The 19,399-nt window shown below is 39.3% G+C and overlaps 2 protein-coding genes across 4 annotated transcripts in view; one reads left to right on the top strand and one right to left on the bottom strand.

Annotated features, from left to right (window-relative positions):
- Window positions 1–5,911, bottom strand: part of LOC126284242 (bifunctional 3'-phosphoadenosine 5'-phosphosulfate synthase) — a 339,327-nt gene extending 333,416 nt beyond the window's left edge. For 2 of the 3 annotated variants that reach the window (XM_049983032.1, XM_049983034.1), the window contains exon 1: window positions 5,658–5,902. In XM_049983032.1, coding sequence (XP_049838989.1) covers window positions 5,658–5,696 — 39 coding nt within the window. In that variant the 5' untranslated portion in view covers window positions 5,697–5,902. Of the gene's footprint in view, window positions 1–5,657 lie in introns of all 3 variants that reach the window. The other variant, XM_049983031.1, reaches the window with a different exon arrangement.
- Window positions 5,912–5,981: 70 nt separating this feature from the next.
- LOC126284243 (isovaleryl-CoA dehydrogenase, mitochondrial) overlaps window positions 5,982–19,399 on the top strand; it is a 53,618-nt gene continuing 40,200 nt past the window's right edge. The window contains exons 1-3 of the mRNA XM_049983038.1: window positions 5,982–6,202; window positions 16,465–16,554; window positions 16,734–16,955. Of these exons, the coding sequence (XP_049838995.1) occupies window positions 6,074–6,202; window positions 16,465–16,554; window positions 16,734–16,955 (441 nt within the window). The 5' untranslated portion in view covers window positions 5,982–6,073. The remainder of the gene's footprint in view (window positions 6,203–16,464; window positions 16,555–16,733; window positions 16,956–19,399) is intronic.

Below are 19,399 nucleotides of genomic sequence, written 5' to 3'. Positions count from 1 at the left end.
ATGTTAACAAACTTCTCTTCTTCAGAAACGCTTTCCTTGCCATTGTCAGTCTACATTTTATATCCTCTCTACTTCGACCACCATCAGTTATTTTGCTCCCCAAATAGCAAAACTCCTTTACTACTTTAAGTGTCTCATTTCCGAATCTAATTCCCTGAGCATCACTTGACTTAATTCGACTACATTCCATTATCCTCGTTTTGCTTTTGTTGATGTTCATCTTATACCCTCCCTTCAAGACACTGTCCATGCCATTCAACTGCTCTTCCAAGTCCTTTGCTGTCTCTGACAGAATTACAATGTCATCGGCGAACCTCAAAGTTTTTATTTCTTCTCCATGGATTTTAATACCTGATCCGAATTTTTCTTTTGTTTACTTTACTGTTTGCTCAATATTCAAGCCTATACCACGCTCTGTTTGATACGTTGGATGCTATTTACTATACCCTAAAGACTAATTCAAAAGCTAATATCTTCACTCTTGCACCCCAAATACTACGAAATGTTAAATTTATTCTATACCGAATTTTGAAGATATGCTATGTGCAATGTACTAAAAAGACACGGTGATAAGTTATAGATGATTTCCTTTATTAAAGGCTACACCCAGGCTGAAATAATACTGCCACCAGAAACCTTTAGTTCCTTTCTCAAATCAAGAGCACGTGTTTAAAGAGCATTGAACTTTCCCATATTAGAATCTGATTATCTGAATATCCTGCCACCATTGCATTAATTTTCACCATTTTTAGAATAAGCTGAGCCGCTGTGAAACCACAAACTTATCTTTCGTTAGTTAAATAATTCTTCCTTGTATGTTACCCAGGGACCTAGAAACGATGCAGAGGCTCCGTCCCCGCTGCAGCCGCAGTGGTTCACAGCCCCACGACTACCTCAGTCCACTTCATCCCTCCGCCGCCCCACACCGAATCCAGGGTTATAGTGCGGTTCGGTCCCCCGGTGCCCCCCCCCCCCCCCCCCCCCCGCGTGGTACGTCTCACACCAGACGAGTGTAACCCCTTTGTTTGCGTGGTAGAGTAATGGTGGTGTACGTGTACATGGAGAACTTGTTTGCGCAGCATCACCGACATAGTGTAGCTGAGGCGGAATAAGGCGAACCAGCCCACATTCGCCGAAGCAGATGGAAAACCACCTAAAAACTATACACAGACTGGCCGGCTCACCGGACCTTGACACACGTCCGCCGGGCGGATTCGTGCTGGGGACCAGGCGCTCCTTCACTCCGGAAAGCCGTGCGTTAGAGCGCTCGATTAACCGCGCGGGCATTCTTTCTTTCTCTCACACAAATTTTATCTGTGTATCATATAATAGAAACAGCATCTGCTTTCGCGACGTAACTTAACCATTATGTGCTCATAACCTCATTGGAAAAACCTTTATTACACAGCAGTCGCACATCCCACCACTGTTGCGTAGTAAACCATACTCGGAACAATGTGTTTGGGAGAGAACCTTTTTGCGGTGTATCGTCAAAACTATATATTTTCTTCGTGTGCACTTCATGTACACGTATAAATATGAAACAATCAAGAACAGCATTTTAGATTCAAATGTTGCACTCCTTCTCACGCCAATCAGTGGTGGAAGAAGTTAAAGCATTTTTTGTTTTAGTAGTATGGCATTTTCCCCTTCATCTCCTACTCATAAATAACGCCAATAACTGGTAACTGAGTGTACAATCCTCACCACGTTCTTTTCGATGCAGATACAGCTTATTTAAATGCATGTGCTATCTTTTTAATAGAAAACGCTGTAGTGCAGCACTCGTCTCCATGGGCAGAGACATTGTGGTACCCACTTCGTCCGTGGAGGTTAAAATCAAACCTATTTCATACATAGGATAGGTTCTAATCTAACCTAACCTCCTCGATCTCATCAAAAACCGACGAATGAGATCGGACGCACAGTGACCAAGCTGTCGGCCGATGTTATTGGGCAACCTTTGGCGACGGCGTCTGACGACAGTCGTCGGTGACACTGAACATAGCTTTAAAGAGCGAATCTTTGCAGCGTGTCTCTCACTGTCAACGTACCCAACTACCAGAGGGAATTGATTCACTCCTTTAAATACTCCGAACTAGCTTTAACTTGCTGTTCTGCTTTCTCGGAGACCATCGTATTAATTACTCATTGCACGTGTACTCGTACGAATTTGTCTGTTAATGGTCACAACCAAAAAGTTAATTGAGCTCCGTAAAACTATACTGATACGAGTGTCACCTTTAACTTACTCCAATCGTTATGTATATTACAATCCGATTACTGGGAACACAATGCCTGTTTCACGTCTAGACACTATAAACTCAGATCTGAGATCAAGCAGCGTAAATCCACAGGAAGCATTGGACCTTTAGAAATGGCGTGCATTGACCCAAAATGCGGACCCTACTAAAACAGGGCGGCGCTAAGAAGTAGTAGTTTTCCATTACCAACAAAAAATCTGATTTAGGTCGAAAAACAGATTTCAGAAGTTGGTCAATATTGTGATTGTCTAGTTTTTTGGTTCCTTGAATGAAGTGGTGTAATATTACACTGCTACACTACTGAAAAATTACTGACTTCTGATCTTGTTTCTCAGTAACAGTGAACTGAATACGTCTATATTAAAAGGGCTGTATATGTCTTGTAAAATGGCACCAAGCAGACAATGGCCTTATTATAACTAGAAATCTGTGAATATTACAATGCTGTGGATGAAGTATAATCACATTTTGTCAGAAATGATTTTAAAGTTTTGTCTCTAGAATACAATTCTTTGAAATGATAGGTCGATATCTGTATGGTGTGAGAGTTAGCAATTGTCCTTAAATATTGAAAAGTGTGAGGTCATCCACATGAGTGTTAAAAGAAAATCTTTAAACTTCGGTTACAAAACATATCAATCACATCTGCCTACACTTATGCTTGTCTGCCCTCTTTTGGAGTACTGCTGTTCAGGGAGGGATCCTTGCCAGACACGATTAATGGAGTACACCAGAAAAGTTCAAAGAAGAGTAGCACGTTTTGTATTACTGAGAAATAGGGGAAAGAGTGTCATGGAACCAAGACAGGATTTGGGATGGACATCATTAAAACAAAGGTGTTTCTCATTGAAGCGGGATCTTTGTATGAAATTTCAATCACAAACTTTCTCCTTTGAATGCAAAAATATTTTGTTGACACCAACTGCATAGGGAGAAACGATCATCATAATAAAATCAAGGAAATCAGTACTCACATAAATATATAGGTGTTCATTTTTTCCACATGTTGTTCGAGAGTGAAATAATAGAGGATTATTGTGAAGGTGGTTCGATGAACCCACTGCCTGGAACTTAAGTGTGGTTTCCAAAGAGTACTGATGTAGATGCATACTATTCACAAATTATAATATGACAAAAGAAGGAAACTGCACCTTGCTTCTAAATCATCCTCAAAAATCAGTAGGTACAAGGAAATCTATGGGTCCATTGAAGAGTTTATGAACCAAGTACATTTCACAGTAATGGCATCTGGCAACCATCCATTACTAGTGAACTTCAGTCTTTCACTCTAGTCTGTACTGCGCCCTATACCCCACTTAAACCATGATGTGCTCCCCCCCCCCCCCCCTCTCTCCACACACACACACACACACACACACACACACACACACACACACACACACACAGAGAGAGAGAGAGAGAGAGAGAGAGAGAGAGAGAGAGAGAGAGAGAGAGAGAGATTAATTAATTCTCTTTATTTATAAGCAACATAAAAATATTGTAGAGCCGTTTAACAAGTATCTGGTACTAACTATTTTGCTAGTTTGAGACACAGTGTCTTGTGTGCTGCTCTGACTTTCACTCTTGAATTACCTGGATATCAGTTATTTTCTTTCAACTCTGGAATTACCTGGATATCAGTTATTTTCTTTCTACTACCCTAAAGATCTTGGATGCTAATTATTGAGCAATTTTGTCTACTATTTCATAATAACTAGTTATTTTCATTTATTTTATTGTTTATAATTGAGACCTGCATACATTCGATATGCACACATTGGATTAGCCACAACTGGTAATAGACTAATGCACTTAAGAATAAACAACTTAGGTGGAAGAGAAATTGGTTTTGTCCTTTTTAGTACAAGAATATCATTTTAGAATGTTTCATTGAAAGTCCGAGTATTGTTTGCCCACAAATAGCTTTTATGCAATAGTCAGCTGGATGTCAATACCCTACACTACTTGCAGTCTTCTAAATCATTTTTATTATTTTTTGAAAATTTTCTATTTACTTTGATGTCAAAATTATTTACTTGTATTTGAGACTGTGTAACTATGGTTAGATGGAAAGCCTTACAATTACAAGTGCTCATTATTCGCATTGAAGGGTTAATTACAGGAATAGTATCTTCAAAATGTGACCACATACATATTGCTCTTATTATCTGTGTCTCTACAATGTGTGTGCTGTCAGTGTCATGTCCCTGCAGCACAAAAATGTTTATGGCTTGTTTTTGTTTTCTCACATTTAAGATGAGAATTATTTACAGCAAATGTGTACTTCATGGCATCATTCACAGCACTTTTTCATCAGTGCTTTCTGATTGATATTGTCATTTTCTGATAAGTTTCTTAAGTTATGTTATGTATGACAATCCGAAGAAGCAACAGCATCTGGCCAGAATTATTGATTATTTAATAAGATCTAGTTACAATCTGAAAATGTACTGGATAGTGCCTGAGGCATTTTCAGCACACCAGGTCATCAACGTGGAGGATCCACAAATATCATTTCTGCACTACTTATTGCCTCAACAACTAGTGAGTAGTAGTGCAATGTCCACGAAGTTCAACATGATTCAGCATGGATAAAATAACATTAATGGAATGGGCCCTACAACAATTTTGGAACTCTGATTCAATCCTTACAAGGGACATGCTCTTTCTATATCAACATAAGAGTGTATCTTTCGAACTCAAAGTATAAGCAAAATGCGATTTTTTGGTTTCTGTTTTAAGTAGATTTAGACTCACACGGTTTGAACGTCAACTGTAAAACAACGCTTCTTGTATTGCCATAATGATGAGCAGATATGAAATCTTTTCTCGAATTGTATGGTTCACATAACTGCGTTCGATGCGTTGACAGGAAGCACCAATTTAAATGTCAAATATTCCCTGGAGAGTAAAGAAAAATTCAAAACTGAAAATGGGATTTGAGTGTAATATTACAGGAGGGGAATACTTTATGTTAAAGCCACGTCGGTTACCATATGGGAAAATGGAAACATAGTGATATGCGATATATGTAGCACAGAAACTCAACACTAACTTCTTACGTAACTTATGCGATGCTACGAGCACCAGTATTAAACTTATAAGGTACAGTTTCCTTGTTTCTTTCTATTTTTTTTTTTTTGTGCTACTGAATCGTCGACTACCGCATTATTTGTAACACGCGATAATAATCTTATTCTGAAATGGAATTAAAACGACAGTTACGTTGCGGTGCTACGACAATGCGAATGTAGTTGTCATAAAACACCGGTACTTATTTTCAGTTGACGTGTAGCCTGGAACGGAAGGTTTTCTATTTTGTTTTCGAGAACGTGCCTGATATGGTCAGAGAACCTGACATGCAAAGAATATATTTTTGGCATATATACTTACAGTCTTCTGTTTCTTGATAATTTCCTTCTCCTCGGGCATTCTGCTTTGCCTTGTCGCCTACAAGCTTTCACAACAGAAGTAAAACCTGCCGTCGAATTAACTGCTTAGAAGTTGTTTTCAGACAAAGGTTTACCGTGGTTAAAAAAACAAACGAATCGATGTTGTTTTACAGAAATTTTATTAAGAAAGAGACCAAAAAAATACTGGCAATACAACGTGACAATATCCGCACCATAAACAATGTTACCGCACTTGTTTGCTTCGCGGCGACTGTCAATTGTTCTGTAGTAATGCCATCTTGATAATGGTACCTGTTGAAAGATGACTTTCGACAGTTAGTTCTGTATTTTAGAAGTTGTGGGTAGTATTTGTACAAATAGTAAACTAGCTGAGGTGTCAGTACATGTTCACTTACGATGGCAAAGTATTTTAAAGCGTTGCATCCGCGTTTATTAAGAGGAAGTTTCAGGATACAGCAAAGATGTATGTCTAAATACTACCCTATTGACGAAAATGTTTACGGCCTTAATGGAGAACAGAGAGAGGTGTGTTTATTTTTTTCTTCGCCTCTAAAACGTGGTGTGTGGTGTATGAAACATTCGTTTGCGCGTAAAACCGTACACAGTGCAATAAATTTAAGTCTACGTATCGTATAGGTCCTACAGCTGTGTAACATATTGTGAAAGGATGTGTCATTATCTGTTTACAAATTTCGGTAGTTGTATTGAATAAATCCATAACTAAATAGTTTTGTTAGGTTCAGTATACTAATAACAAATTATGCTTAGTGGTAATCTAGCGGCACTGGTAATTTTAGGGGATTACTTGTATGTGTATTAGAAGCTAACTAAAAGACCAACTGCTTCTTCTTGTATCCTACCCATCTTCCGTTTTTATATAATACTTGTGCCATTATACAGATTACTATCACCCGTGTATATACTGACACAGCCAATGACTAACACAAATTTTAGAGAGCACACAATTTACGTTTTCGAGTCTAACCAGTCGGAAACTTGTAGATAGAGTAGCTACCATACTCTATTCGATTGCACAAAATTTACAATATGGAGCCAAAAAATTGTAGGAAGAGTTGCTGCCATATTATATGCTATTGTTTTTTTAAATATGTAAGGGATTTTCAGTTTCCTGCCTGGTATTCACTGACAACTTTTTATAGACTTTTACATTGTAGTACAAAACTCCATTCCATTCCTAGACACAGCTCATATGTTTGCTTCTAGTAGTCCTGTTGTAGTTCTGCATACATACAGAAGCAGAAGAGATGGTAAACAGCTCCTTCTATTCTGTAGAAGAAGTTCTATTACCATTATGTAGAAAAGGTGGTGTGTAGGAATTACTAACAACCAGCTGTAAAATGACTCGTTCCACATCATTGTTGTGTATCACAACAAATTATGCATTGAACATGGAACTAACTAAGTAGGCCTAACTGTGAATTGCTGAGTCCATCTTAAGCACAAATACCATTGAGTAATGTATCTAAGTCTGTAAAGAGGCCTCAGCAAAATGTTTAGTTATCTTTACCAAATAATCTTTTTGCATTTTTCTGTAGAGTGAATACTTTTTGCACATTACCTGCTTTCCCCCAGAATATTATGCCTTAGGACAATATTAGGTGTAAGTATGCTAGCAATCGTGTCTTCTCTTGTTTGCTTTACGACAACTTCTGGGATATGTAACACTTCAGTTCAAACTTCCATGCTGAGAGGCCTTGGTTGAGATGTGAAAATATTGCCTGATATTTCATCTCAGACTGCAGAAGACATCTTCAGAAGTCAAATGGCAAGTGCGTCAGGGGCTCCTGAATTTTTGACGCTGGATGCTCGATTATCTCTGACTGTCACCATCAGTCTCGATTAAAAGTAATTGGTTGTTATTCTGTTGATGCAAAGGTGCCATCCATGTTTTATCCAACTTAGCATCATCTTCTCTCCTATTAAAAGTATAAAGGTGCTGTTAAATTACTGTGGCCTTTCTATATATGTGCTCATGACAATGTTTTGTCTTTACTAAAATGCTAGTCTCACTGAATAATTTTTTTTTTTCCCATCTCGGAAAAACATTTCGCTGTGTGGCTGATTTGTCAGTTAGACCCCAGACGGTAGTTCCTGTTTGTGTTTTGCAGATGGTGTTGACATGTCTTTTTGTGCTTCCTGCTTCCAAACTGTATTTGTCAGCAAATACACAGAATTTTATATATCCCAGGTAACATTAGTGAATGCTGTACATCTTTTGCTGTTCTTGAGCATTCTTATTTTGTTGGTGAGTAAGATCATGTCAACTCCATGTTTGGCCAATACTTTCTCAACACAATTTGTAATCTTGTTAATAGAAGAGAGAAGAACTTTCCTTGTTGGTAGCTGTTGCTCCTCACTAGGCCTTGCATTTTCTCTTCTGTGACAGTGTTTAATCCACCTCCCTACAGGAGTAACCATTTCTCTGGAAAACCAACTATAAGTGATTCAGCTCATTATGTAAATAAAGTGGCTGCAAATTTGTGTTGGTCCTGTCCATGAAGATTTTAATTACACCTCTTTTTCCATTGGGTGGTGGATGGTTTCCTCATGGATGTGTGTATCAGTGTGTGTCATTTTCATATACACTTCCTGGCCAAATTTGCCCTATTGTTAATGCAATAGGCTCACCTAACCATGTCAGCTATCTCACATTATTGAAGAAACTCTTATGTTGGTAAATCTGTCAGTTGTATTAAAAACTCTTACGTGTTTTGTTGAGGAGACATAAACATGGCCCTGAGTTATATTCTAGGCAATGTTGATATTATGTCCTTCAGCTTTTTGTGATTTCCCCAAATTTTTAAAGTGAATGTTAGTATGGTTCCTCTGAAAAGCTCCAACGTAGACGACGACAACCACCACCACCACCACCACCACCACCACCACCACCACCACCGCCGCAGAGATATCATCATCATCATCATCATCATCAATAACAACAACAACTACTACTACATAAAAATCGACACACATCCTTGACACAGAAGAAAGTATCTGAGCAAATTATACTAAAGAAATCTCTATATACTAGTCTAATATTTAAGATTATTGCCATCAGCGCTCGTGCTAGGAATGGTATGGTCATGCAGAATTTCTTCTTACGGCACTGTTACTATTCAAGTAAACAGCAACAGTGAGCTAAATCCGAGATCTCTGTCTGAAATCGTCTCTTTGGGGAATCTAGTTACTGCTTTGAGTTACTTTGCAGCTGCTGTGTAATACAGTCAAAACTAGTCATTAGGAGAAAAGTAACTAGAATTATTACATTTTAGCAGCTGTTTTATCATTGCTTTTTTTGCAAAATTAAAACTTACATATACATCAATTTCAGATTGGCTACTTCAGCCTCAAAAGTAAAAGAAACATCATGAGGGTCAATTTATTAACTTACTCCTTCCATTATAACCAAGACTGAGTATAAATGTGTTTTTTATATAAGTTAAAATTAAAGCAGCCGTAGTCACATAAAAACATTTATTACAATGGTGGCCAGATTCAGTCTATTTGTAGACCATTTTCAGACTCTTCTCCAGTGGCGGCAACTGGAGATGATGAAGGGAGCAGGTAAACAAGCAATTGGCGTTTCTTGCTTGACAGTTGGTACCTGCTCCGTTCCACGACTGGAGAAGGGTCTGAAGATGGTCTACAAATGGACCAAAACTGGTTACAATTGTAATAAATTTTTTATGGGATCGAGGCACTTTTAATTTGTAACTGTATAAAAATTTTTTCACTGAAATCACAGTTCTTCCGGTGGTGATTGCAACAACTATTAACATAGGGAGCTGCCTTAAAAAATAGTGCTCCATACTCCATCATCATTCTTGAAGTAATCAGTGGGAATGAAGCTAAGAGTTATTTTCCTAGAACAATCATTTACACAATTAACAATAAAATACTAGTCACTAGCTTTAATAGTCACTAACAATTGGTTTAAATTTTATCTAAAAAATTAATAAATAGATGTGTAACAGATCCGAAATAAATATTAATTGTTGATAAAATACATACAAGGTCCAAAATATATTAATACACACTGAGGTGACAAAAGTCGTGGGATGGTTCCTAATATTGTACCTGACCTCATTTTTTCCAGCATAGTGCAGCAACTGGACACATGGCAAGGACACAAGAAGTTGTTGTTAAGTCTCCTATAGAAATATTCAGCCATGCTTCCTCTATAGTCATCCATAACTGCGCAACTGTTGCTAGTGCAGGATGTTGCATACAAACTTACCTTTTTGATTATATCCCATAAAAGTTTGCTGGGATTCATGTTGGGCAATGTGGGTGGCCAAATCATTAACTCTAATTGTCAAGAATATTCTTCAAACCAATCATGAATGGCTGTGGCTTGGTGATGTGGTTATTGTCATGGGAACAAGAAGTCTATGAATGGCTGTAAATGATCTCCAAATAGCCAAACGTAACCGTTTCCAGTCAATTGTCAGTGCAGTTGGGCCTGAGGACTCGGTCCATTCCATGTAACCACAGCCCACACCATTATGGAGCCATCATAAGCTTACATAGTGCCTTCTTGACAACTTGGAACCATAGGTCACTGGAGTATGTGACATATTCAAACCCAACCATCAGCTCTTACCAAGTGAAGTCACGAATCATTTGAACAGGCCCTGGTTTTCTAGTCATCTAGGGTCCAACGGATATGCCCACAAGCCCAGGAAAGGCACTGCAAGTAATGTCATATTGTTAGCATAGCCACTTGTATTGGTAGTCTGCTGCCATAGCCCATTAACGCCACACCACATTTTGCTGCAATATCCTAGCTGATATGTTTATCATATGTTCCACATTGATTTCGGCAGTTATTTCATGCAGTGTTGCTTGTCTGTTATCTCTGACATCTCCACAAAATGCCACTAGTCTCAGTTGTTAAGTGATGATAGTCGGCCACTGTGTTGACCATGATAGAGGTAAGCCTGAGATTTGGTATTTTTGGCACAGTCCTGACACTGTGGATCTCAGAATATTGAATAACCTAATGATTTTGAAAATGGAATGTCCCATGTGTCTTGCTCCTACTACCATTTCATGTTCAAAGTCTGTTAATTCCCGCCATGTGGCCATAATCACATTGGAAACCTTTTCACATGAATCACCTGAGTAGAAATGACAGCTCTGCCAGTGCTCTGCCCTTTTATGCCTCATGTACGTGATACTACTGCAATATGCATAGGTACAGGTCACTATCCCTTGACTTTCGTCATCTCAGTATATTCTTTCCATGCAAGAACATATTCTTGGCCAAATTGTTCTTAAATGTCGGCAGAGTTCTGCCACATGTGCGCACCATCACCCGTCCGTGTCTGCTCCGCTTACATACTTTTTTTACCATGTCAAGTGTCCGCAACACCACCAGGCGGCATTCAGTGTTGTGTTGGGCAGTGGTCATATTGTTTTTGCTTGTCAGTGTGTATTCTTAAGATGGTGTTGTTGAGGAACTTTGAAATTTTTTTTGATATCATTATCCATTGCTGAGACCCAGATGTTCAAATTTACCTTATGTACACATCAGGCTTAAATGTAGTTTTAACTGATGTAGAGAACACACGGCAAAGGTTCTGGGGTCATCACAAGGGTTCTGAGGTCACTGTCACTTGGTCACCATTTTCCCACCAGTAACACTTTCGACACACTATCTCTCTATAGTGGGCACTTCACACCTATACAGGATGTCTTGACTTGGAAATCATTATATGGTGCCACCTGATGGCATAAGGACCTCGCAGAAAATTATTTTGTCTTATGAAATTTTTTGTACTTACAAATTAAACACCTCATCATTTTGTGGTATACCGTAGGCAGAGGTGATTCTAGAAGTCAGTCTAGGGAGGACGGAGGGGGGGGGGGGGGGCTAATGGAGGGGGGGGGGGGGCATTGGAATATCGTTTAACAAACGGAGAGTCCTCCACTGACAAAGTGGTAAAATTTGAAGTTACTTCAAGTAGTTTTTGGTAACTGTCTAGGAGTTCAAGGTAAAAAAAAAAAAAAAAAACTTATTTTAACATGGGAGATTTTATAAATTACATAAACTATAAAAAAAGATGAAATTACAATAAATAAATTTTCATTAATTTTCTGGATACAGATGATGACGTGAATGGAAAACTTGAACTTGATTTTTATATATATATATATATATATATATATATATATATATATATATATATATATATATATATATATAAACAAAGTTGTAAATAAAATAGAAAGAAACTTCCACATGGGAAAAATATATTAAAAACAAAGATTTCAAGACTTACCAAGCGGGAAAGCACCGGCAGATAGGCACATGAACAAAACACACACACAGAATTACTAGCTTTCGCAACCGATGGTTGCTTCTTCAGGAAGGAGATGGAAAGACGAAAGGGTGTGGGTTTTAAGGGAGAGGGTAAGGAGTCATTCCAACCCCGGGAGCGGAAAGACTTCCCTTAGGGGAAAAAAAGGACAGGTGTACACTCGCGCACACACACACACACACACACACACACACACACACACACACACACACACACATCCATCCGCACATACACAGACACAAGCAGACATATTTCTGCTTGTGTCTGTGTATGTGCGGATGGATATGTGTGTGTGTGTGTGTGTGTGTGTGTGTGTGTGTGTGTGTGTGTGCGCGAGTGTACACCTGTCCTTTTTTTCCCCCAAGGGAAGTCTTTCCGTTCCCGGGATTGGAATGACTCCTTACCCTCTCCCTTAAAACCCACATCCTTTCGTCTTTCCCTCTCCTTCCTGAAGAAGCAACCATCGGTTGCGAAAGCTAGTAATTCTGTGTGTGTTTGTGTGTTTTGTTCATGATGTGGGTTTTAAGGGAGAGGAAAAGCAGTCATTCCAATCCCAGGAGCGGAAAGACTTACCTTAAGGGGAAAAAAGGACAGGTATACATACACTCTCGCGCGCGCGCGCACACACACACACACACACACACACACACACACACACACACACACACACACACGCATCCGCACATACACAGACACAAGCAGACATTTGTAAAGGCAAAGAGTTTGGGCAGAAATGTCAGTCGAGGCAGAAGTACAGAGGCAAAGATGTTGAATGACAGGTGAGGTATGAGCGCTGGCAACTTGAAATTAGCGGAGGTTGAGGCCTGGTGGGTAACGAGAAGAGAGGATATACTGAAGGGCAACTTCCCATCTCCGGAGTTCTGACAGGTTGGTGTTAGTGGGAAGTATCCAGATAACCCGGACTGTGTAAAACTGTGCCAAGATGTGCTGGCCGTGCACCAAGGCATGTTTAGCCACAGGGTGATCCTCATTATCAACAAACACTGTCTGCCTGTGTCCATTCATGCGAATGGACAGTTTGTTGCTGGTCATTCCCACATACAAAGCTTCACAGTGTAGGCAGGTCAGTTGGTAAATCACATGGGTGCTTTCAGCCGTGGCTCTGCCTTTGATCGTGCACACCTTCCGGGTTACAGGACTGGAGTAGGTGAGGGTGGGAGGGTGCATGGGACAGGTTTTACACCGGGGGCAGTTACAAGGGTAGGAGCCAGAGGGTAGGGAAGGTGGTTTGGGGATTTCATAGGGACGAACCAAGAGGTTACGAAGGTTAGGTGGACGGCGGAAAGACACTCTTGGTGGAGTGGGGAGGATTTCATGAAGGATGGATCTCATTTCAGGGCAGGATTTCATGAAGTCATATCCCTGCTGGAGAGCCACTTTCTGAGTCTGATCCAGTCCTGGAAAGTATCCTGTCACAAGTGGGGCACTTTTGGGGTTCTTCTGTGGGAGGTTCTCGGTTTGAGGGGATGAGGAAGTGGCTCTGGTTATTTGCTTCTGTACCAGGTTGGGAGGGTAGTTGTGGGAGGCGAAAGCTGTTTTCAGGTTGTTGGTGTAATGGTTCAGGGATTCAGTACTGGAGCAGATTCGTTTGCCACGAAGACCTAAGGTATAGGGAAGGGATTGTTTGATGTGGAATGGGTGGCAGCTGTCATAATGGAGGTACTGTTGCTTGTTGGTGGGTAATATGATTAATGTGAGGAGGGTGGGGGGAGCGAGCTATAGCCCCCCTCCCCTTGCCATGGCCCCTGACTGTAGGTGTAGCCTAAAAATGTTGTGCATTTTTAAGTAAAGGTGACTTGTGTTGGACGTGAGATGATTTTGTGTTAACCATATATTATGCATACTTATTTGTTGTTTTTATGTGCCAGTGTGTGTAAGTCTGTTGAAATACATAAATAAATTTTTATTCTTTATTGACTTACAGAATTTGTTTTATATGAGCTGCACACCCTTCTGTACCAGGAAATAAAGGGTACAGGATGGAAAAAAAAAAAAAATATTCCTGTTTAAGCACAAAAAATGTGAATATGCTCATCTTTCAAAGGGTGTGACGGAAAAGTGGGGAATCAGCTGCCTCATTACTCCTCCCGCACCAAAAATTTTGGCATGTGAATGTATTCTCACTGTTTTGTGCTAAAAGAAAGTAGCAGAGAGACAGTGCCAGTGGAAGAACAGGAGAGAGGAGACAGTGATGGTGGGAGAGGGAAAGAGGCAGTGAAAGAGAGAGAGAGGTGGATGAAGACAGTAGCAGTGGGTAGAGATAGTTGCAGTGGGATTAAAAGAGAGATGGAACAATGGAAATGACAAATAAGATGAGTGGAGACCATATTTAGATCTGGGCAGTGTCTGGACTCCCACATGCGTTCCCCCACCCACCCGGGAGCTTTAACATGAAAAAAAAAAATTTTGCCCTCTTTCCTTACACTCGCATGTTAGAGTTTCTAGGTCTAGGTATCAGAACCTCAAGCAAACCTTCCTCAAGGACATGTGTAGAGAAAAGACAGTGGCATTGAAATAAAGACGGTGGACTGTAAGTGAGAAAGAAAGGAATGTGTCAGTGGGAGAGAAAAATTGTGGTACAAGAAGAATGACAGTGGGAAAGAGAGAGAGAGAGAGTGGGGGGTGTTTGTGGAGACATATATAGGTGTGGCAGATAGATGGAGATGCTGAGTATGAAGGCTTCACTATGGACAGAAACTTAGAAGAAAATTTAGAAGTTGTGTGCTAAAAGAATATGAATATCTTAGCATGCGAGAATTTTTTGTGAGGATGGGGGAATGAGGACTGAGGCAGCTGGTCCCCCACTTCATCAGTCTTTTAAAGACGAGCATATTTGGTTTTTTTGTGCTTTGACAGCTGGTTAGAGCATATGAGTGAATTTTTATGAGGATAAGAATCACACCGCCATTTGCTTGAGATGATTCAGGAAAAACATAGAAACTCTAAACCAAGATGACCAGACTCGATGCTTTTGAATATTAAGTCAGTGTGTTAACAGTTGAACTGACTCTTTCAATTGGTCCGTATTGTACAATGTCCTTCTGACCGTACACAATTTGCACCAGATAATTTTTACATTTCAGACAGACCAGTGGTGTGGAACAATACAGAATACTGCAGGGAGTCCATTACTTGTTCTCGGATGACAGGTGCAGATATGTCTATGTGTTATAATGTGTTTGGTACATAATATGCCAATTCTGCCTTGTGGTGGTCGTGTATGGTCGTCTGGAACTTTTATGTTGCTTGTGTATTCCCTCATGTTCCCATGCAGCCCAAGTCTGATCACTGTCATATTCCAATGCCCCACAGAACTGGATATTGGACGATTTGATGAACTCGCCAAATCCAGACCCATAATGAGGCCTCTTTCCTGCTCTGTCAGGTGCTGATGATGCTGTCTCACATGAGTATGTATCATCTCCATGACCTTCAGTATCTGAAGCTGTTCACGTAAATTATGTACCTTATGGGGTCTGATAACAACACTAATGCACTCTGGTGTCCATGGTTTACCTGGCACAGAGTTGTAACTCTAATCATTTACATATCTGCCAATGGTGTGCATCTGTACAAAGTTACATTAACATCCATCCAGGTCTTTCTGTGCTTCACTTTTCTTGTAAGGCAGTGTATATATGCCTTTAATGTTTCCAGGATTTAATGTTATTTCCTAAATAAGTGGATTACTTTGTTTTGTGTATTGATATTTTGTTCATTAATTTAATCTCCTATAACCAAAAATTAACAAGCCCCTAACCCACACAGATAGTCATATGCGTTAAAGTGCTCACTTCTGGGACATGAGGAGGCATGCTGACCCCAGATCAGATCTGCCTCATGGAATAACAATGGGAAGTAATTGTGCCGGCCAGCCTGGATGTGGATTTTAGATGGCTTTCCACATCCATCAAAGTAAGTACTAGACTGATCCCCACATCCCACCTTGGTTATGTGATGTGCAAACACTTTGAAAAAGTTGTAACATTTGACCATGCAGAACACTAAATACAGACAGAAGGTGTACACACATTCTTCCTTGGAGAAGACCTTGCAGTATCTTTAAAATATCTTTGGGAGTGACAATCCCATAATAGCTTACATAAGATATGATAAGTACCATAGCAGTCCCGACGCGACATTGTCTTGATATAGGGTTCTGGAAAGGAAGGAAAGATTAACGAATCTCATACCAGCTGTCAGATAAAAGTGATGATGGAGTAAAATTATAGATGTGTAAAACTTACAAATCTCTGTTATTTGTAGCTGTTTATCAAGAATATTTTATCACTAAATGATGTGTAAAAAATTTCATCATCAGTTTAGTTTATTTTCTGCCTCTGTGATGATTAAAATATTTTTTGTGTTAAGAGTTTTTATTATTCTGTGAGTATCTAAAATTAGTCTTTGATTTTACCCTAGCTTCGCCAGACTGTCTTTAATTTTGTCCAGAAGGAACTTGCACCGAAGGCTGCAGAAATTGACAAGAAAAATGAATTTTCTGAAATGAGGGTAAGAAACAATCATATTTTTTTCAATAGTATGTTATATCAATTTTTGTTGTCCTATTTGTTTATGTGAAAATGTTTGTAACCTTAGAGCAGGCAGCTGCTTATTTTGCTAGTTTTGAATAAGGATTGTTTAGCTTTTGTGTTTTCACTACAAGAAAATAAAAAAAAATGATTGTACAGGAATTTTGGAAGAAGCTTGGTGACCTTGGAATGCTGGGTATGACAGTCCCTACAGAATTTGGAGGATCTGACCTGGGATATTTAAATCATGTTGTAGTTATGGAAGAAATATCACGTGGGAGTGCAGCAGTTGCTCTTAGTTATGGGGCACATTCGAATCTTTGTGTTAACCAAATCAACAAAAACGGTACACAAGAACAGAAAGCAAAATATCTTCCTAAGGTAATTATATTTTCCATCTAGGATGGTTTTGTGTTATAAACTGATCATATTTTGACAAGCTTGTAATGACAATCCAAATTGTTAGATATCCACATCTTTTGCTCACCAACATTAACTGATACTATAAGTTTTTTAACAGAAGTCTTATTTATGTTACTTCTATTTATGACAGAAAATTTAGAGAACTGTTGAGTGGCCCGATTTTTCATGAAATATGTTCAAAATATTATTTTTTAGGTTTGAATGCATCAACAGTTAGCCATAGAAAGTCAAAATACATGAAAGCTTTTAGGATCCTTTAATGTAGAAAAATTGAAGAAAGGGTATAATAAAAATGGGATTTTTATAGTATTAGATAGCTAGGTCTTCCTAGGTCCCAAGCCAAGAGAAACACAGCAAGTTAAAATGAAATAGAAATTGAAAACATAATGATAAGTTTTAATTTTATCAGTGGATGTAGAATATACAGCAGTTTGGATAAAGATGTCTGTTAGATGGAGACAGGTGACATGAAATCCAGAAGAAGTGAATTTGTTCTGAGAGGATCCAAGGCTCATCTGCGTTTTTAAAGCAATATATGAAGACTTTCCTACAGGCTTGCTAGGCCTAACGCAAGAAAGGATTTTCTGTTGGGGTTGTCTCGCTTAGCCTTAGGAGTTTCTCCTCCACCACAAGGCTTTAGTTCCCTTCTCATTTAATCCCCAGAAAGGAGGGTTGCCTCATCTCTCAACTATTCTGTTCCGAAGTCTTTCTTCTCTGCCCGTAACCCTGGGCATGGGTTCTGTGTTATGCCCCACGGGATTGGGTCCCTGCCTGAACTCGGCCATCCTATCACTCCAGCCTTCTGAAGTTTAGGATGCCCACCCCCTCAATGTGGACGTGCCACAAGGAACCACCCCAGTGGAGGAATAGGGAAGGGGATCCTACCTCCATGGAGCCGGGTTAATAATTGTGTATGGTGAAACAATCAAAGGCCAGGTACACGAGGAAACAGCAAATAATGGAGTAATTGAGCGAAGTTGGAAAGCAGAATTAGTACAAATTAAATGGGAAGAAATGGAAATAGCTGTGAAAAAGATGAACGTGGGGCAAAGCCCCAGGACCTGATGAAGTGTCAGTGGTCATGATAAGAGCAGCAGGTCCAGTGAGAATGCAATGACCGTATAGAGTACTATCAAGTGTGTGGAGAAATAGTACAATACCTGATGATTGGAGGAGAGAAGTCATTGTTCCCATCTTCAAAAAAAGGCTATACAAGACTTTGTAAAAACTACAGAGGAATAATCCTTATGAGTCATATAGCCAAGACTTTTGAAAGAATTTTATTACATCGAATAAGTGAGAAGATAGAAAAGGAGCTGAGTGAAGAACAGCATGGGCTTAGGAAAGGAAGAAGCACGATCAAGCTGATATTTTCTATCTGTCAACTAATGGAAAAAAGTTGGGAGTATAACAAAAGGGTGATAATGGTTTTTATAGACATAGAAAAGGCATATGACTCAGTTAACAAGGAAAGACTCTGGGAAGAAATGAAGAAGATAGATATAGAAGATGGATACATTAATGTAATAAAGACAATGTACAGAGGACACAATTGTAGAATTAGAACACCATTGGGAACTCTGAATAGTTCGAAATAAGACAAGAATTTAAACAGGGAAGTATACTATCTCCTGCACTTTTTAATGTTGTGATGGAGGGAATGAATAGGGCAGTTAAAGATGTAGTAAAAGAAGAAGACAAAAAGATGATTTTTGCAGATGATATGGTAAAATGGGACAATAAAGGGGTAGATGTACAGTTAAAACTTGATGTGTGGAAGGAAATAATGAAAAGGTATGGATTAAAAATAAATAAAGATAAGAGTGAAGTAATGGTAGTTGGAAGAGACAAAGGGATCAATGGAAATATTACTTTGAATGGAGAATCCCTCAAAGTGGTAGACAGTTTCACTTATTTAGGGAGTGAAATATCTAGTGATGGAAGAATAACCAATGAAATTAATAGGAGGCTACAGAAGGGAGCCAATTTCTACCAAACAATAAAACACCTGATTTGGAATAAGGAAGTTCCAGAAAAAGCAAAACTCCTAATGTATGAGCATTTACTTCCCTATTGTAACGCATGGAGGAGAAATATGGACAATGACAGAAAGAGATTGGAGCAGACTGCAATGCAAGCATGGGAAATTAAATTTCTCAGAGCAGTTAAGGAAAAAAGAGAATGGACAGAGTAAGGAATGTAGATATTAGGAAGCACCTTGAACAAGAAAGTATGAGGGGGAGGGACCAGATTAAGATGATACGGGCATGTTAAGAGGATGCATGGGCAGACACTCTCCAAAATTGTGGAATAACTAAAGATGGATTGAAAAAGACCTAGAGGGCACCCAAGAATACAGTGGAAAACAGGAATGAGAATATCTATGGAAAGAAGAGATGTGA

Source organism: Schistocerca gregaria, chromosome 8 (genome assembly GCF_023897955.1).
Source record: "Schistocerca gregaria isolate iqSchGreg1 chromosome 8, iqSchGreg1.2, whole genome shotgun sequence".
Taxonomy (NCBI): domain Eukaryota; kingdom Metazoa; phylum Arthropoda; class Insecta; order Orthoptera; family Acrididae; genus Schistocerca; species Schistocerca gregaria.
The sequence above is the reverse complement of the archived record's forward strand: the minus strand, read 5'-3'. Positions and strand labels throughout refer to the sequence as shown.